The 21,216-nt window shown below is 35.3% G+C and overlaps 1 protein-coding gene and 1 long non-coding RNA gene across 6 annotated transcripts; both read right to left on the bottom strand.

Annotated features, from left to right (window-relative positions):
* Positions 1-187: 187 nt before the first annotated feature.
* On the bottom strand, positions 188-20,503 carry LOC132040688 (uncharacterized). Of its 5 annotated transcripts, XR_009410751.1 has the most exons (3): positions 20,414-20,503; positions 16,748-16,893; positions 7,937-8,113 (listed from the first exon to the last, which is right to left on the bottom strand). XR_009410751.1 is itself a non-coding variant. In XM_059431342.1 (2 exons), the coding sequence occupies exons 1-2, from the start codon at positions 19,816-19,818 to the stop codon at positions 8,055-8,057; spliced, it is 411 nt and encodes a 136-aa protein (XP_059287325.1). In that variant the 5' UTR covers positions 19,819-19,841; the 3' UTR covers positions 7,937-8,054. The 5 variants fall into 5 exon arrangements, 2 of the variants coding, with proteins under 2 accessions (XP_059287325.1, XP_059287326.1); XR_009410752.1 differs by lacking the exons at positions 7,937-8,113; positions 20,414-20,503 and adding an exon at positions 188-206 and having other exon boundaries at positions 16,748-17,047; XR_009410750.1 differs by lacking the exon at positions 20,414-20,503 and having other exon boundaries at positions 16,748-17,047.
* LOC132041165 (uncharacterized) lies at positions 2,809-3,500 on the bottom strand. Its single transcript, XR_009410919.1, has 2 exons — positions 3,191-3,500; positions 2,809-2,965 (listed from the first exon to the last, which is right to left on the bottom strand). It is a non-coding gene; the product is annotated as an uncharacterized LOC132041165 (long non-coding RNA).
* Positions 20,504-21,216: the final 713 nt, after the last annotated feature.

Raw genomic sequence — 21,216 nt, 5'->3', positions numbered from 1 at the left:
AACAAATGATGAATATGAATCCAAATAGAGATTCAAGAAAAGCATATTATAGGAATGATGACAAACGATGGAATATGACTAGCTTTTCATTTACAACATTAATTAGTTAATATCATATAACAAAGTCCTGAAAACTATCTTCTAAGCTCTAATTTTGCAATAATTGTCGGAACAATCCTTCATGCAACCTCGCCATTGTTTGTCATCTGTATAAAGCAAATAATAAATTACACAAAATAAATATGTTAGTGAACTCGGAGGAAAAAAGAATAATAAGAAAGACAGGATACGATTGGCCAACGAAAAGATGATCTCATATGAGTTATGATCAGTTGTAATTCGAATAGACAAGAAGGACCCTATAAAGATTTCATATATTTTATTAAACGAACTCCGATAAAAGGGGCCATAGATTCCTACAACCATCTCAAGTTAAGGAAAGATTTACGCAAATGTCCCATTTTAGGCAATATTTAGATTTTGTCCCAACTTTTTAAAAATGGTGCTAATATATAGCCCTTGGAAAGTTATTCTTCAGACAACGTTAGACTCGAGCCTAATGTTTGCTTATATATGGCTCAATCTTACGTACAAAAACATTAGATTGTCGTCTAATTTTTTACAATAATATAACTTAAAAAAATTTAGATCGTGCTCTGCTGTTTCTTAAGATTTTTAATTTGCTCAAAATGGATCTTTAGACTGTGGTCCAAAAGGTCGATAAGTTGCAAAAGAAATAAAAAGACTGTCATTTACAAATTGACGAAAATTCCACCAAATTAATATATAATAACCAGACCAACGAATTGGATTTCAAGCTAAATATTCTTGGATTTCTTAACACAAATAAAGGGCTTGGACAAAATTACTGAGTTCATCTTTAATGCATACCTAATAATATAGATCTTCCCCTATCGTATCACTAATGTTTTAAGATCTTGTATATTTTACTTACCGGTATGCTATAAGAAGACCATATTACTAAAAAAAATACTTATAATGAGCCGTAAAATAGATCTCTGCGAGATATTGAAAATTCTTTAAGATCTATTCAAAGACAAAAAGAAGTTACAAGAACTAGAAGGGTACCTTTGATTAAACTTGCACACTTGTGAATTGAACAATCAAGATTGCAATAGTGCATTGAAGAATAAGTATTCTTGAGAGAACCCCCACATTCTCTTGCACATGATATGTAACAACCAGGATTTTGGTAACATGCACTAATGCAGTCCCTAAAACAGTGTTGATCCAAACAATATACTAATTGTGAATTAGAGATCAAAATTAGCATCGCCATTAATTTCATAAATGATATAATATTTGCCTCAATCATCTCACCCATATTTTTTACTAACTTGTTTGTTCTCAGTTTATGTTTCTGGGTGCTGCTTATATATAGAGATTTGAGTCACAAAATGTCACTTAGGTGAACTATGTACTTTAACTTTGGTAGCATTCAAATTGCTGATCTTGCATCATATTACCACTATTTTATTATGGAATTAAAGGATATATATTTAAACAGTTTACATATTTGTAATAGCAACAAATCTGTTATATATGTTTATATATTAAATGTAGCTAGATTTGTTTAACCAAGGGAAGATTTGTCACAAATTGGATTGAATTAGGTCCACCTTAACTAGAGGTCTTGAGTTTGACTTCTATAGTATGAAAAAAATCCTGACAGGGAGTGTTTTAATTTCCTCTTGAATAGGTATACGGCGCGAATCAAATTTAGTGGGGGCCCATCTGGGTATCGAACACTGAGGGAAAAACTTAAAAAAAAAAAATGCATTTTCCCCTTGATTACGAAACATTGCTATAAATAGCTTAAAGTTTTGCATTCAAATATCCGGAATTGATCTTTGTGTAATTTATACGAACAGATATGCTTCTATATTTGAAAAAATGCAACATACAAGTAAATAAGAACATTCAAACATTTTAATTTCGTACATTTTGTTTGACGTCATGTGTGAAACACATCTTAATTGAAAATAATCATTTATGCGTGACAAAAATTTTGAGTAATTTTTTTTTTATAGACGTGACATGTCACATATTATTTATTCCTTTGATGTATACCAGACCTAAACGATGTGAAATAAACTCGTCATTAGGAACGGATGAATTGACTTCGATTTCAACGAGGTCAATTACGACTACCCCACAAGTGACATTCAAAATTGATTATCTCCTCCCCATCCCCACACACCACCCACATCCACCCCAAAAACCCACTTCCTACCCCCAAACCCCCCAGCATCCCAACAATCACCACCCCCCACACCCAACTCACACTGTTACACACCCACACCCAACTCACCTACCCCCCACCCACCCCCACCCCCACACCCAACTCACCAACACCCACCACCCACGACCCACCCCCACCCCTAACTCACTCACATCATACCCACACACTAAACCCCACACCCACGACGAGTTCATTTCACATCGTTTAGGTCTTGTTCCTTTGATGTATACCAGACCTAAACGATCTGAATGACACGTCAAGCAGATGTCATTCTCTTAAAACTTATACCTATTGATTTAGATGATCAAAGACCACAAGGCTAAACAATTTCATCTATATTACTGTATTTAGGTAAGCCTCCATATCTATTTATAAAAAAAAAAAAAAAAAAAAAAATTAACATTATAGAGAATCACGGTTTAATTATAATTGTCATCTCTAATATTTTCTAACTGCAAAATGCCATTTCATCTTTTCTTAATTTCTTTTAGTAAAAGGAACACAAATTGTGAATATTAATGCAAATATAGAATCAAGAAAACATCTACTATTGAAATGCTGGCAGGAATTTCATTGATTAGCTTTTATTTTACAATACTAACATCATAGGACGAAGCATTGAAGACTATGTATCCTTTAAGCTCTAATTTTTGCAATAATTGTTGAAACAATCATTTATGCAATTTTTCCAATGTTTGTCATCTGCACAAAGCAAATAAATAAGCAAAATAAATATGTTAGTAGTACACTAGGAGGAAAATTAAATAATACTAATAAAACAATACGGCAAGGAGGAAATAATCTCATATGAGACCAGTTGAGTTTATTTCATACATTATCCTACAAAGAATGTACTCCTATGCCTTATACTGATCTCCGAATAGATAAGCTCCAAAAGAAGTTGAAAAAAAAAAAAAAAAAAGGTACCTTTGATTAAACTTGCACACTTGTGAATTGCACAACTAAGGGTGCAATAGTGCATTGGAGAAGAACTATTCATGAGAGAATTCCTACATACCCTTTCACATACTAAGTAACATTCAGGTTTTTGTCCCACACATCCACGAATACACTCCTTAAAACAATATTCATCGAATTTACAATATACTAATTTTGAATTAAAGATCAAAATTAGCATCACCATAATTGTCATTAATGGAATAATTTCTATCTTCTTAGCCATATTTTTTGACTAATTTATTCTCAGTTATTTATTTTGGGTTTGATGATCTGATGGTGTTTCTTATACAATATATACAGATAGATTATTGCAGCATTAAAGTTGCTCTTGCATTACCGTAATAGTTGGCTTATCTGTAACAAAAAGTTTGTTGTATATTAAATGTTGCTAGATTACACATGATCAAATTTGTTTGCTAAGGAGAAGATTATTAGTTTTTTTTTCAAAAAGCATTCGGTGTCTGAATTTATACCTCCTAGGCGTACTATGAGGGGTAAAGCCCTAAGAGGAGGATTCAGGATTTAAAGTTTATCGGTCACTCCAACCAACTCAAGTTAATACAACAATAATAAGTAATTTTTATGGTAAAATATTTATAATTAAGTAACTCATTGGACAAAAGCTAATGAGTTCACGTGAACCCATAATTATCACTGCAGATTTGCTCCTGAAAGCGCTCCTTGCCAAAGATTTCTTCATTTCAAAAGCTCGAACTCGACTTCTGGGTATGACGGGAGGAATTCTAACGTTCCACCACAATACATGGGTTGACAAAACATTATATATTTAATTTCTTATAAAAGAAACATCTTATATAGATTTACTTGAAGGAAAAATATGTTAGAAAAATTATTAATAGTATGTTAGAAGTAAGTGCCCGTCATCAGTTAGAATTTTTTTTTTTTTTTTTTTTTTTGCTTTTGCATTAATCTTCAGTAAGCTTGTAAAGACATTTTTTTTGCGCGGATTTCCCTTCAAACGCTGGTCTTTAATTTTTGTCCCTCAAATTGTTGGTCTTTAATTTTTATTCTTCACTTAAAAAAATGACCGAAAATATCCTGAAGTTTCAGGTTCAAATCCCGCTCAGTCAAAAATTAAAAAAAATTGCAAGGCAGAGTTTGCAGGCAAACTCTACCTATGCCTGAAGGCAAACTCTGCCTTATAAGGGAGAGTTCATGCAAACTCTACCTTAAGGCAAACACTGTCTTATAAGGTAGAGTTTGCGAAATTCAAACTCTGTCTTGCGAATTTTTTTTTAAATTTTTACTGAGGGATGGTTCGAACCCGAAACTCAGAAATTTTTAGGCAAAGGACAAAAATTAAAGATGAGCAATTTGAGGGATAAAAATTAAAGACTGCCCCGAAAAAGGACAATCGTGCAAATTGCCGTTGTAAAGAACCAGAAAAAAAAGTGGGCTCGCATGTGTGAGAAGTGGGCCTGAAGGCAAAATTAGTGGATCTGCTCCTCACCCTTGCCCTGAGGATCAATTCAAATCATGTTTTTAGAAAAATATTTTTTACATTTTGAGTCTACCATAAATATATCCAAATACACGTAGGTAAATAAAGCATGTACATTTTATTTAAAATAATGAAATACATCTTAATTGACAATAATGGTTTATCAGTGTTAAACATTTTAAGTAAAAAAGAATTATAGACGTTATGTACCAGTGGCGTACGCAGGATTTTTAGTAAGCGGTGTCGATATTCATAGAAGAAAGAACGAAGATTTACTCTATCACAATATATTATAAGACACATCTTTGACCCATTGGTTTAATTTAGTTTTAAGTTAGAAGAGGTCTTGGGTTCAACACTACTTAACCACAATTTTAAGCAAAGATGTTATTTTTCCAAAAATATGCTTAGGTTGAGGTAAGATCCTACAACCTCGAGGACCAAAACTAGGCGCCAAACCACCTCACCAAGAGATATCCTTTGTCAAGAGGTGTCGAGTTCGTTATATATTACTTTATATATGTATATATTAATTAAAATTTTAAGACGAAGGGGTGTCGGTGTGACAACCCTTAGTTCAACGATAGTCCGCCCCTATTATTTATTGTTTATTGATTTGATGTATACCTACATATATGTCGCTCTTCATGTGTACCTACATATATATATTCATGAAGAGCGACACATATATATGTATACATCAAATCAATAAACAATAAATAATAGGGGCGGACCCACGTTGAACTGGGGTTGTCGGTGCGACAACCCTTCGTCGGAAAATTTTAATTAATATATATATATATATATATATATATATATATTAATTATTTAGTCATTTGCTCCTTCATATATATATATAAATAATTTCATAGGTTTTCGTGTATTTAGGTACGCTTCCTTATCTAGTTTTTCTTTTTAATGATTTAACATTATAAAGAATCATGGTTTAATTAAAATTTTCATCTATAATATTTTCTAACAACAAAATGCCACTTCACTTTTTCTTAATTTCGTTTAGTAAAAGGAAAACAAATCTTGAATAGTGTTCCAAATATAGAATCAAGAAAATATTTAGTATTGAAATGCTAACAGTTGACTTCATAGATTAGCTTTTATTTTATAAAACAACATTAACATGATACAACAAAGCTTTGAAGACTATATATCCTCCCAGCTCTAATTTCAATAATTGTTCAAACAATCATTCATGCAACCTCTCCATTGCTTGTCATCTGCACAAAGCAAATAAATACATAAAATGAAAATATTAGTAATAAAGGAGGAGGAAAAAATAAATAATAAGAAAGACATGATATAATTAGCCACGGAAAAATTTATCTCATATTAGTTGTGACTTGGGTTTCGATATGATTCCTATACCAATCGCGAGTTAATATATACTAATAAACGGACCAAGGGACTGGATTTCAAGCTAAATGTTCTTATACGTTTAGTGGATTTCTTAACAGGAAAGGTTGGGAATGATCGATCTACATCAAAAAATTTGGCTTCCTTTCCTAGATACAAGGTCTGGACAAAGTTACCGAATTTACGTAAAACATATATAATACTATAGATCCGCTCCTACCATATAACCGAAAGAACATATGTAACGAGTCATGAAACCAATCTCTCCAGCTATTAATTTTTTTTTAAGATCATTATTTATTCAAACCAAAAAAGGTTATCAAAAAAAGGTACCTTTAATTAAACTTGCACGCTTGTGAATTGAACAACCAAGATCGCAATAGTTCATAGGAGAAGAAGTATTATTGTGATCATCCTCACAAAATCTTGCACATGCTATGTAACAATCAGGTTTTTTATTTTGACATGCACGAATACACTCCCTAAAACAATTTTCATCCAATTTACAGTGTACTAATTGTAAATTAGAGATTAAAATTAGCATCACCATAACTGCCATCAATGGAATAATTTCTATCTTCTCACCCATATTTTTTGCTACGTTGTTCTCAGTTTATTGTTTTGGAGTTTGATGATCTGATGGTGCTGCTTATATAAATAGGTAAAATTATCCATATGTCTAGAGTAACTTTTAGCTACTTCTTGTTACAATATGTGAACTATGTATATGTTATACTGTCTTCTTTAATAGTTGTACTTCGGTTTGGTAGCATTAAAGTTGCTCTTGCATTACCAGTATAGTTGACTTATCTCTAACAAAAAATCTGTTGTATATTAAATGTAGCTAGATTTACATGATCAGATTTGTTTGCTAAGAAGAAGATTGCATCTTGTTTATTGCTAGACCACCCAGTATCACTACAAAAAAATTAGACTTAGCGACGGACAAATTCTGTAGCTAAACAGAAAAATTCGTTGCTAATCTTAATCTAGTGATGCATTATCAAAAAGTTATGTTAGTTAAGAGCAATTTAGCGACAATATGTGTAGTTAATTTTAGTTTTTTTTTTTTTTTTTTTTTTTTGTAGCGTATTTAGTAGCTACTAGCCCGACTAATTCGGAGTTGTAAACATACGACACTATGAGAAGTAAAACGCTCTGGGGCTACTAGAAGTTTCTCCATCTCCAGAACTCAAATCCGACTCTAATTATTAGTGCAGGACTTCTAACCATGGCACCACATTTCTTGATGGGAAGATTATGCCGAAATAAATTGATCTTTGTATATTTTATACTAATGATATGTGTTGCTTCCATATATGAAAAATGCAACACACAAGTAAGTAAATAAAAGCATTTAAACATTTTATTTTCATAGATTTTATTTAGAGATTTAACGTAATGTGTGAAATACATTACAATTGACAATAATGGTTTATGAGTGATAAAAATCTTAAGTAAAAAAATATGCACGTCACATATTATTTATTGATTTGATGTATACCAGTGCGGGAAAAATTGGTTTTGTAGATATCATTCTCTTAAAACAGATCCTTGTGGTCTGGTTCTTCCCCGAACCCCACACATAGCGGGAGCTTAATTAGTGCACCAAACTGCCTTTCTTTTCTTATTATTATTCTCTTAAAACTTTCACATATTGATTTAGATAATCAAAGATCACAAGACTAAAAAAATTCATCTCTATTCGTGTATTTAGCTACGCCTTCATCTACTTTGTTTCTTTTAATAATTTAAACATTATAAAGAATTATGGTTTAATTAAAATTTTCATCTATAATATTTCCTAACTGCAAAATGTCACTTTAACTTTTCTTAATTTCTTTTAGTAAAAAGAACACAAATTGTGAATATTAATCCCAATATAGTTTCAAGAAAAACATCTACTATTAAAATGTTGACAGTAAATTCATAGATTAGCTTTTGTTTTACATAAACTAACATCATGGAACAAAGCTTTGAAGACTATATATCCTCTGAGCTCTAATTTTTGCAATGATTGTTGAAGCAATCATTCATGCAACCTCTCCATTTTTTGTCATCTGCACCAAGCACGTAAATACACAAAGTAAATATGTTAGTAATAAACTCGAAGGAAAAAGTAAATAATAAAAAGACATGCCAAGGAGGAAATGATCTTAATATGTGACCGGTTACAAGTTGAATAGAAAATATTATCTTACACAGAACGTACTTTTATGTTTTATTTACCAATTCGTTCAGTTTATTTTTATCGATCTCCTACGAAAAGTACCAAATGACTCGAAGAATATTAGTAACGGGCCGTAAAACTGATCTCCCTCAAATATTTGAAAATTCTTTATGATCTATTCAAAGCGAAAAGAAGTTCACCAAAAAGAACCTTTGATTAGAAGAAAATGAACTTAACCAACAATGGTTATAATAGGGTGGTAAGTTGTAACACCCGTACCATTAACTCGGACCTTGAGCATGATCCTAGACCAAAAGAAACCAAAAGAAAACATGAGCCTAGACTAAGGCATCACCTGCGAATCGCATGTGCTACATGCGAGTCGCAGGTGGTGTCGCATCTGCTGACAGAGAGGTGCCAAGGAAGATGTAGCCTGTGCACCACATGCGACACCATGTGCGATTCGCATGTTACACATGCGAGTCGCATATGTCATCGCATCTGGTGACAGAGAGGTACCAAAGAATGACGTGAAGGTATGCGGCACTGCTGACGGTTACGGTGCAACATGCGACTCGCATGTTGCACATGCGACACCATGTGCGAATCGCACATGGTGCGCGAAGGTATTTGTGTACGAAAGTTTTCCTCGTTTTTGGCACCCTATAAATAGGTTTTCTAGGGTCTGGGACTCATTATTCAGCAGTTAAATCATTGGTATTCCTTGTGGAGCACATGCAAGTGTTGATTAAACATCTCCTAGGGATTTCTTACTTTTGGTATCTCCTCCACCCAACTTTTTGGTAAACCCTAACTAAAACCGTTCAAGATTCAAGAATCAAAATTGGGGGAATACTTCGAAACTCGGGTCTCTAATTCAAGTGTTGAAGCAATTAAGGTATGTAGAACTTCCAATCCACATGTGGGAATCTCTACGTTCTTCCCCGTACTCCGTTTCTTGATATCCATGAAGTTCAAACCCTAGGGCATTAAACCAACATATTGGTAGCCCGTATTTATGTATTTATACACATGAACTTTGTATCTATATTCGTTATTGTATTCTAATCTTCCATTACGGTTATTAGGAACCCTAGCTTAATCCATGAATCATGAATTCTTCCTCATGTGTTCGCATTATGTTATATGAAATTTTATGATTTTATGTAGCAAGTTACAAAGCATGTTTTCAAGTCAAATTATATATCTATATATTTATGAACTATTGTTTCTACTCACGAATCAAGAACATGTTTGCAAGATTATGACAAGTTATCTCATGAAACCATATTACAAGTTATTTCGTGAAATCATGATTACAAGTTATTTACAAGTTATTTCACGAAAATCATGGGCTTCTTAGCCAACTATATCATGTTCATGTTTTGGGATTGCTTAGTTAACAGAAGGCTCGGATAGCTCGAAACTACGTTGCCACCGTAGGATAAGGGTTGTCGGAAAGTAGGCAACACCTTCATTATGCGGTTTGGATCCTTACATGCTTATTTTCACGTAAATCTCATATCCCACGGCAAGGTGTGAGTGTTCTCTGGTAGGGCGCAAGTACCGGATCATGTTGTCGGTTACACTATAGCATTTCCCCACGTTACAAGAAGTTTTATATTCATGTATTTTCATTGAATTCTTGTTTTCGGACTTTACTCACGTTTCGTACTCATGTCCAAGTTACATTCGGTTTCGGTTCATGTTACATACCTATGTATGCCATGTTCTTCATTTCGACAAGTTTTACATACTAGTACTATTCACCATGTACTAACGTCCCTTTTGCCGGGGCACACTTCACGGTGCGCGATACCGACTTTCGAGACATACGCTGCGCGATGGGATCGCCTCGGTATCGACTTATTGGTGAGCCCCACTCCTCTCGGGGTTCCACATGGAGTCTATATATATTTAGTATGCGGTCTATGGTAGTCCGGGCCGTATCACAGTAGTGAGTATTCAGACATGTTTTAGAGGTTTCATAGATAGATGTTAGTTTACAGAGTCAGTGGTGCATCCATGTTACAGACTATTATGTTTTCTTAATGTTTCATGCTATGAGATAATTTCAAGACTTTATTCCGCAAATTATATTTTCATGATTTATTTAAATTGCGTCACATAGATATGTTGTTTGATGCCCATGTTGACAAGCAAGCCATGAGGTTCGCTCGGACACGTAAAGCAAGGCCGAGTGCCGTGTTACGCCCCGGAGCCATGGTTCGGGCGTGACAAAACTTGGTATCGAGCCTAGGTTCAAGAGTCTTTAGGGAGTCTATGAAACGTGTCCGGTGGGGTCACTTTTATATGTGTGAGGGCCCCATACATATAAACGATTGACCACCAAGACATTCGGGATTTGTCTCATTTCTTTCCACTCTAGATCGTGCCATGAAGCTTAGAGCAATAAGTAACTTCTCTTTATCTCGAATTACGTACGTTTCGAATGCGCGAGGAGATGAACGGGTAATTCAAGGTCCAAGTAAGGATATTTACCCATAGGGGGTACAATTATGCAATACTTTGGTAACGAATGAGACTTCGAAGTGCTATTGAAAGTGGAATACAATGTAAGTTGCTCGAGAAGGGGTGTAGTGGAATGAATGGTATGTTGAATGAAATTGATGTCCTTGAGCATGGAATAAAACAGGGAGAGGATATTAGAGAAATTAGAAAAAGGAGCCAAGTCAACAAGAAAAAGGTAAATTATGGAGCATCTCTCGAGGAAGAGGTGGCGGCGTTTTCTATCGGAGGTCATTAGGACCCGCTCCGTTGCGATTCTGATTGAAAGGGAAAATAAACGGGGAAAGTGTAACGGGTACGGTTTGATTTGGACATATGAGGTAAGTCAAGTCATTTTTATCTTGTGTTGAAATTGGGAGCCACTGTGTGGCTATGATATGACATGATATATATATGTATATATATGCGGCCTTGTGAGGCATTGTTGGTATTTCTGCGTGCGGAGTTTTGGGATAGTAAGAAATGCGAGAGGAAACTCGCCAAAATTTTTCCTAGAAATAGAAGGAGAATGAGATATAAGTTCGTAATATGTACGGAAAAGCCATGTCAACGGTAATGATAAGATTTGACTAAGTTATGAATACGGATGACTTTGAGAAATAAGATTTGATTCCCTATTCAGATGAACACCTTGAGTGGGTGACTGTTCAGATATATCCGAATGTATATTGGAAAACAAGGGCTTAATTTAAGTTCAGAGTAGAGTGATTAGTAGAAGAAGAAATCGGCTAAAGCGTAAGAGAGCAACCTATAGAAGAATAGCCTTTAAGAGTTTTCAAAAGAGGTTGTCCTAAGATTTACAAGTGTGAGCGAGAGTTAAGTCGTTAAGATAGAGTATGCCATTTACGAATACAGTAGCAACCCGTTCATGTAAGTAAATTTAGTTCTTTTTCTTCATGAGAAATTGGTCAAATGTGAGTCAAAAAAAAAAAAAAAAAAAAAGTCAGTGTTGTAGAGTACAAAGGAATTGCAGAAGGTAAGGAATGTTAATTGGATCCCATCAAAAGGGAAGAATTTGTAAGTATAAGACGTTAGCCTTGGTCTAAGGGGGAGATACATAAATCTCCCGTACGTCCGGTGGGATAATTGAAGACAGAAGGGTTAGTATGAGATATGAAGAACCTTAATTCGGTTAGGTTGGCATAATGAGATAGTCTCCATAGGGAATATGTCTAACCGAAGTGAGTAGAATGATCGTCAAATGGATCGTGTCAAGTTCGATTACTATCGATTAGGCGATCACGAGAAAAGCTATAAGATCATGCCCGGTTATGTGTCATAAGGGCGGTGCCATTGCACAAGACTCAATCTTTAAGGTGCTCGTGAAAGACTTAGCGCACCGTACTATGAGTGTTTTAGAAAGTATCTAGAAAAAAAAAAAAAAAAAAAAATCAGGTATGGGAAGTACAGCTCATGATTTAGGCAGACAAGAGAACTAAGGTGAAGGAAGTTCACTTCTTATCCAAGCTAGGAATTTGACTTTCGGACTTCGAAGTGGGTGGAGTTATTGCCCGAACATGGCATTCACCTTAGTTATTGAAGTTAGAGAGAAAGTTTGGTGATTCCTACTTCTTGCGGATGAAAGAGAGGATTCACGAATAGAAAGCCTTAGCTTTTGAGCGGGGAGGAGATAATGGTACCTTGAGATATCAAGGCAGATTATGCGTTTCAGATGTAGATGGACTCAGAGAACTATTTATGTCAGAAGCTCACCATTCTAGGTCTACCTCGTTCAACTAGGAGGCATGATTTAATTTGGGTGATTGTGGATGGACTTACGAAGTCAGCGCACTTCTTGCCAGTTAAGACTACAGATGGAACAGAAGATTATGCCAAGCTATATGTTAATGAAATTTCCGGATTGTATGGGACCCTAGTGTCCATTATTTGATTATGGTGCTCGATTCACAACGAACTTCGAAAATTCTTTCGAAAGGATTGGGTACCGAGGTGAACCCTAGCACTGACTTTTGATCCTCGGACAAATAGTCGGGACGGATACACTTTATTCGGGTCTCGTATTTATAATATTCATGATTTTTTTCAATACTCGGATATCGATCCGGTACTCGCGTATTCATGTCGGTCCGGTATTCGGCTAATCCGGTATTCGATAGCTCGGTATTGAGCTAATACGGCGATCGATCAGCTCAGTATTCAGCTAATCCAGTATTCAGTCATCCCAGTATTCAGTCAGTTCAATAGACACTCAGTTTAGTATCTCAGCAGTTTAGTAACCTTGTATTCATTCAGTTTAGTAACCATGTGTCCTTGATTTCAATGGTAATTAAGATGACCACACACTCTCATTGAGTTTCGTATAATAATAATTATCGTACTAGTATTGGGATGCACCGTTTGAAGCTCTGTATGGGCGAAGGTGTAGATCACCAATTGGTTGGTTCGAAGTTGGTGAAGCGAGTTGCTAGGACCAGATTTGGTTTATCGAGCTATGGAGAAGGTCAAGTTAATTCGGGGAGCGTTTGAAAACGGCTCGGAAGTCGCCGAAGTCTTACACGGATGTGAGGCGAAGGGACTTAGAATTTTCAGTTGATGATTGGGTGTTCCTAAAAGTCTCACCCATGAAGGGTGTTATGAGATTTGGCAAGAAAGGCAAACTCAGTCCCAGATATATTGGACCTTACAGAATTCTGCGAAGGGTTGGTCTAGTAGCTTATGAATTGGAGTTGCCACAAGATTTGATTGCCGTACATCCCGTGTTCCATGTGTCCATGTTAAGGAAGTGTGTGGGGGACCGTCGTTAGTTGTTCTGATACCATATCGGTTAAGGATGGTTTGACTTACGAGGAGATTCCGTAGCCATTCTTGATCGTCGAAGTTCGCAAGTTGAGGACTAAGGAAGTAGCCTCGGTGAAAGTCTGTGAAGAAGTCGGAAAGTTGAGGAAGTTACATGGGAAGCCGAGAGGGTATGAGATCCGTAAGCTTGTTTCGGCCGCGAGAGGAGATTTATGATGAAACACCAAGATTTTGAGGTATGTAAGCTTTCTTTTCATACTTTTGGTCGTGTGTGGCCAATTTATAGTGCTATTGTGATATAGTCGTGAGGCAATGATATTATGGGCTATTGTGACGGGTTGGTAGTGCCATATTACGGGGAAAACTCGACGAAATTTTTGTAGAATCCCGAATGTTAACATTCGAGGACAAATGTTCCAAAAGAGAGGAAAATGTTACACCTTGGAAATTTCCCCATTAGCGTACCGCGAATAGACCTACGAAGGGTATGACGTATACGAAAAGGTGACGAGTAAAAGTAATATTTAATTATTATAAATGAGATTTCAAAGACATTTGAGGTAGGAGACTAAAGTTGTTAAGGAAAGCAAGGGATATGTTGTGTGTCGGGCAAGAATTACGAGTATCGAATTAATGAGGCTTAATGACATTTTGGAGAAGAGTTATAATGTCGCTTATGTATTCATGCCTCACGTTTCACGTTCAAGTTCATGTATGCGCTATTCATGTCTCATGTTTGGGCACTAATGTTTTCATGAAACTATGTCATATCAGTTTCCATGCCCCGTATGTCATGTTATGTCTCATGTTCCATGCTTACGTCAACTATCCGGTGCCCGTGTTCATGCCTCGGTATTCATGTTTCCATGTAACCATGTCATGTTAGTTCAGTCTCTATGTTTCACGTCATGTTTTCTTCACGTTCATGTAGTCAAGCCATGCCCAGCCATGTCCTTGACCATGACCCATCATTCGAGGACGAATGATCCTAAGGGGGAGATATTGTAACACCCCGTACCATTAACTCGGACCTTGAGCATGATCTAGACCAAAAGAAACCAAAGAAAACATGAGCCTAGACTAAGGCATCACTGCGAATCGCATGTGCTACGTGCGAGTCGCGGTGGTGTCGCATCTCTGCCCCGACGAGAGAGGTGCCAAGGAAGATGTAGCACTTTGTGCGCACATGCGACACCATGTGCGTCGCATGTTACACGTGCGAGTCGCATATGTCATCGCATCTGGTGACGAGAGGTACCAAAGAATGACGTGAAGGTATGCGGCACTGCTGCGACGGTTACGGTGCAACATGCGACTCGCATGTTGCACATGCGACACCATGTGCGAATCGCGCATGGTGCGCGGAGGTATTTGTGTCGAAAGTTTTCCTCGTTTTTGGACACCCTATAAATAGGTTTTCTAGGGTGCGGGACTCGTTATTCGCAGTTAAATCATTGGTATTCCTTGTGGAGCACATGCGAGTGTTGATTAAACATCTCACCAAGGGATTTCTTACTTTTGGTATCTCCTCCACCCAACTTTTGGTAAACCCTAACTAAAACCGTTCAAGATTCAAGAATCAAGAATTGGGGGGAATACTTCAGAAACTCAGGTCTCTAATTCAAGTGTTGAAGCAATTAAGGTATGTAGAACTTCCATCCACGTGTGTGGGAATCTCTACGTTCTTCCCCATGCTCCGTTTCTTGATATCCATGAAGTTCAAACCCTAGGGCATTAAAACCAACATATTGGTAGCCCGTATTTATGTATTTATACACATGAATTTTGTATCTATATTCGTTATTGTATTCCTAATCTTCCATTACGGTTATTAGGAACCCTAGCTTAATCCATGAATCATGAATTCTTCCTCGTGTGTTCGCATTATGTTATATGAAATTTTATGATTTTATGTAGCAAGTTACAAGCATGTTTTCAAGTCAAATTATATATCTATATATTTATGAACTATTGTTTCTACTCACGAATCAAGAACATGTTTGCAAGATTATGACAAGTTATCTCGTGAAACCATATTACAAGTTATTTCGTGAAATCATGATTACAAGTTATTTACAAGTTATTTCACGAAAATCATGGGCTTCTTAGCCAACTATATCATGTTCATGTTTTGGGATTGCTTAGTTAACCGAGAAGGCTCAGATAGCCTGAAACTACGTTGCCACCGTAGGATAAGGGTTGTCAGCAAGTAGGCAACACCTTCATTATGCGGTTGGATCCTTACATGCTTATTTTCACGTAAATCTCATATCCCGGCAAGGTGTGAGTGTTCTCTGGTAGGCGCAAGTACCAGATCATGTTGTCGGTTACACTATAGCATTTCCCCACGTTACAAGAAGTTTTATATTCATGTATTTTCATTGAATTACTGTTTTCAGACTTTACTCACGTTTCATGCTCATGTCCAAGTTACATTCAGTTTCCGTTCATGTTCTATACCTATGTATGCCATGCTCTTCATTTCGACAAGTTTTACATACTAGTACTATTCACCATGTACTAACGTCCCTTTTGCCGGGGCACTGCACTTCACGGTGCGGATACCGACTTTCGGAGCATACGCACAACGCGATGGGATCACCTCGATATCGGCTTATTGGTGAGCCCCGCTCCTCTCGGGGTTCCACATGGAGTCTATATATATTTAGTATGCGTCTATGGTAGTCCAGGGCCATGTCCTGGTAGTGAGTATTCAGACATGTTTTAGAGGTTTCATAGATAGATGTTAGTTTACAGAGTCAGTGGTGCATCCATGTTACAGACTATTATGTTTTCTTAATGTTTCATGCTATGAGATAATTTCAAGACTTTATTCGCAAATTATATTTTCATGATTTATTTAAATTGCGTCACATAGATATGTTGTTTGATGCCCGTATTGACAACGAAGCCATGAGGTTCGCTCGGACACGTACAAGCCAAGGAGTGCCGTGTTACGCCCGAGCCATGGTTCGGGGCGTGACATAAGTACTCCTCCATCCTTAACTAGAGGTTTCGGGTTCAAGCCCTGAGAATGAAGTGCCTTCGGTAAGGAGCGCTTACCCAAATCTGAATTATCGGGCCTTAAAAAGGATACCAAATATTGGCTTCAAACCCTCCCAAAAAAACGACAGAGATGTCATATGTTTTATTTACGATCTCCTATGGCAAAAATCATATAATAAAAAGAACATTCGTAATGGGTCATAAGCCAAAAGAAGCTAGAAAAAGAAGGTACCTTTGATTAAACTTGCACACATGTGAATTGAACAATCAAGGTTGCAATTCATGCGCATAGGAGAAGTATAATTGAGAGATTTGTCACATAATATTTCACAGGTTGTGAAACATTCAGGACTACTTATATGACATGTAAGAACACACCTCTTATAACATTCTTGATCCAACTTACAATATACCAAATGTGAATTATTAGATATCAATATTATTCTAGCATCAAAATTATCATCAGTGGAATACTTTCTATCTGTTTAGCCATATTTTCTGACTAATTTGTTCTCAGTTTATTGTTTTTGGCTTTGATAAGATGGTGTTGCTTCTATAGATAGATAGATTATTATTGATATTGCAAAAGTAATTAATTCTAACTTGTTACAATAAGTGAATTATGAATATGTTGTACTGAGTGTTTTAATATTTGCACTTCACTTTGGTAGCATTAAAGTTGCTCTTGCATTACCAGTATAGTTGACTATCCGTAACAACAAATTTGTTGTATATTAAATGTAGCTAGATTTACATGAACACTTTTGTTTATGAAGGAGAAGATTACATTTAATTTTTTTGAAGAACCATCCGCTATCTTGTACCTACTTATTTGACTAAACCTGATTTATACCACGTAGGCCTACTATGAGGGATAAAGTGTTGTGTAGAATTTGGGCAAAAGCTAATAGGTACAAGCGGCGAATGTAGAGCATAGTATATAGGTTCACAGGAACCCAGTAACATTTCTGTAGACCTGTATTTTTATTAAGAAATTCATAAAGTATATATAAATATATATGTGAATGTAAACCAAATTATTATTGTATCCTAATTTGAGAACACTAGAGGAACCCATAAATTTTAAATCCTGGATCCACTTTTGGTTCATGTGAACTCATAATCATCACTGCTGACCCGCTCCTGAAAGCGCTCCCTATCAAAGGGATTTTTTCATTTTTAAAGCTCGGATTAGACTTATGATTATAAGTGGAGGAATTCTAACCATTCCGCCACATATCTTGATGGTAAGACGACGTCGAATTAAAGGGCCTCATCAATAGTTGGAAATCTTGTTGGGTAATAAAAAATAAAAAAAAGTAATTATTTCATCACTAATGTTTCATGCATGCGTAATTAGCAAAGGTGGTCAAATGCTGATATTGGAATTGTACCAATGCAAAGTGTTATCTTGATAAGGTTCTCTTATATATATGGGTTCACAAAACATTACACATTTAATTTCTTGTAAAAGAAATATCTTATAGTTTTAATTGAAGGAAAAAAGTGTCAGAAAAATTGTCAATAACATCTAAAAGTAAGTACCCTTCATCGATTAGGAAGAACTCTTTTTTGAATTAATCTTCACTGAGCTTGTAAAGAATTAACTAAACAAAATGAAATGAGACAAAGGAAGGATAAGGGTCGATTCCTTTTTCATATACCTGATTTACCAAACAAAATTAAACGAGTTTCTCCACTCAAAGTTAATGTGATAATTGATTAATAATCATCTGGTGCTTCCCGAACATTAAATGGTTAAATTAAAAACAAGCCTTCCATCGAATTGTAATAAAAAATTACTTATTAATAATGAAGTGGAAAATTTATATAACATCTTATACCATTGATTGTACGGCGAATATTCCTTCGTCCTTAATTAGAGGTCTCGAGTTTGAGTTATGGGTATGAACAAAATTTTGATAGGAAACGTCTCCTCCTTGTATGATTCTTACGCAACATGAATTTAATTAATCCGAGTCCAATATAAAATTAAACACCAAGTGAAAAAAATAAAATAAAAAACTAAAAAAATACACTACTTATCTTCTAATTAATCCAAACGGAGGATCAAGAAAAGCAAATATTATAGAAATGATGGGAAACTATGACATAGGATTAGCTTTGTTTGTCATCTGTATAAAGAAAATAAACATGTTAGTGAAGCCGGACTAAAATTTAATAAGAAGAAAAAAAATACAAGATGCTATTAGCCACGGAAAAGATTGATCAATATGAATTATGATCAATTGTAAATTGACTAGACGAACATGACCATAAATATTTTATATATTAATCGATCTCAGGCAAAAAGTACCATATAACAGAGCCGGTAGATCCCTACAATCAAGTCAAGGGATGATTTACACAGAAGTTCCCCTTTAGGCTAATATTTAAAATTTGTCCCTATTTTTAAAAGTTGGGAATATATAACCTTGAAAAAATTATCCTCCGGAAACGTTAAATACGGGTATAATATTTGCTCTTATATTGCTCAATCCTTATGATCAAATTGTCATCTAACCTTTGGATTAACGTAACTTAAGTAATTTTAGACCGGGGTCGGACGTTAATATGATTTTTAATTTGCTTAGAGAATGATCTTTAGACTATGATCTAAAAAGTCAGGAGAAATAAAAAGAAGGTCATTTACTGATTGGTGAAAATTTCACCAAGTTAATATATAATAACCACACCTCATTTGTCCTCTTGGCTATTGCCAATTTGAATAAAAGGATGCCAGTTCAAAAAAATATAATAACCACACCAACAAATTGAATTCCGATCAACAATTAGTGGATTTCTTAATATAAAAATATAGGATCTGGACAAAGTTACTGAACACGTGAACCCATATAACCAAAAGAACAATTGTAACGGGTCATAAAATAGATCTTTTCCAGATATTAAAAATTGATTCAAGCCAAAAGAAGTTAGAAAAAAGAATGTACCTTTGATTAAACTTGCACATTTGTGAATTGAAGAACCAAGATTGCGATAGTTCATTGGAGAAGAAGAACTATTGAGAGAATCCTGACATGTTTTTTTACAGTTTACTAGACATATAGGATTTTCCACACATCCACTAAAATAGAGAATTAAGGATTGATCAATTTCCCCACATACTTTTGCACATCCAATGTAACAACCAGGAAATGCGTAACAGCCACGAATGCAAATCCTAAAACATTTTTCATCCACAGTACAATATACTAATTGTGAATTAGAGATCAAAATTAGCATCACTATTGTTATAAATGGAGTAATATTTGCCTCATTATTCTTCTTAGCCATGTTTTCCATTAACTTGTTTGTTCTCAGTATATGTGTTTTGGTGCTGCTTATATATAATATGGACATTAAAGGAGATATACTTGAACAGTTGACATATTTATTATAGCATCAAATCTGATATATATATGTATATTAAATGTATCTAGATTGACATGATTAGATTGTTCTTTTTTAAATTAATCTAGTTGTGTAATTACACTTGTGCAACTATACAGTACGCTTATAATCAGACTATAATTACTTTATGACAGATAAACACGTCGTCACAATTACTATACTATGTAATTACTAGGTTTTGTAATTATTACCCTAGTAATTGCACAATTCCAATCACCAGGTGGCTCTCCAAACACACCTTTACCGATCTCCTATGAGAAGGACCAGATAATAAAAAGAACATTCGTAGCGGATCATAAAAATCCATTGAAGCCAAAAGAAAGTACAAAAATAAGGCACCTTTGATTAAAACTTGCATACTTGTGAATTGAACAACCAATATTGCAGTTGTGCATATGAGAATAAGTATTATTGACAAAATAGTTAGTCACATATTATTCCACAGGCTGTTAAACATCCAGGATATGCACAACATGCAACAACACACCTCTTATAACATTCTTCATCAAATTGACAATATACTAATTGTGAATTTGAGATCAACATTAGCATCAAAATTATCATCAATGGAATAATTCTATCTTCTTAGCCGTATATTCGATTAATTTGTTCTCAGTTTATTGTGTTGGGGTTTGGTAATTAAGATGGTGTTGCTTCTATATATAAATAGCTATTAACTTATTATTGATTTTGCAAGAGTAAATTCTAACTTGTTACAATATGTGAATTACGTATATGTTGTACTGAGTATTTTAATACTTCTACTTTGGTTCTTAGCTTTTTTATTGGTTTCCCATACGTGTCCGGTACCCGTATTCGAGCTCGACTATTTCTGGCTTCTGCGGCGTAGGTCCCCTTTGAAGGAGCTCTCTCTATCAAGGATTTTTTCATACCCAGGACTAAAACCCGAGATCTTTGGTTAACGGAGAAGCAGCCCCATTCGCTGCATCACATCCTTTGATGGTTAGGTTCGTAGCATCAAAGTTGCATGCTCTTGCATTACCAGTAGTTGACTTATCTGTAACAATAAAAATCTGTTGTATATTAAATGTAGCTGGATTTACATGATCAGATTTGTTTATGAAGTAGAAGACCACATTCAATTTTTTTTGAAGAACCATCTCGTATTCGGTTCTTACTTTTTTGTCTAAATCTGATTTATATCGTGTAGGTCTACTATGAGGAGTAAAGGGCTAAGTGGAGGCTCTAGCTGGATTTAAAGTTTATTGGTAATTGTAACTAACTCAGGCTCATACCACAATAATAAATGGTTTAAAAGTCAAATTTTGA

The sequence above is a fragment of the Lycium ferocissimum genome, chromosome 12 (genome assembly GCF_029784015.1).
Source record: "Lycium ferocissimum isolate CSIRO_LF1 chromosome 12, AGI_CSIRO_Lferr_CH_V1, whole genome shotgun sequence".
Classification (NCBI taxonomy): domain Eukaryota; kingdom Viridiplantae; phylum Streptophyta; class Magnoliopsida; order Solanales; family Solanaceae; genus Lycium; species Lycium ferocissimum.
The sequence above is the reverse complement of the archived record's forward strand: the minus strand, read 5'-3'. Positions and strand labels throughout refer to the sequence as shown.

What these genes read in the sequence shown, in the direction of transcription:
- LOC132040688 (XM_059431342.1), bottom strand. Translation starts at nt 19,818, where the DNA reads ATGGAAAACATGGCTAAGAAGAATAATGAGGCAAATATTACTCCATTT. An exon ending in ATGTGCAAGTTTAATCAAAG is followed by an intron (nt 8,114 to 19,466) that starts GTACATTCTTTT and finishes TGCTTGGTGCAG; the next exon opens with ATGACAAAAAATGGAGAGGT.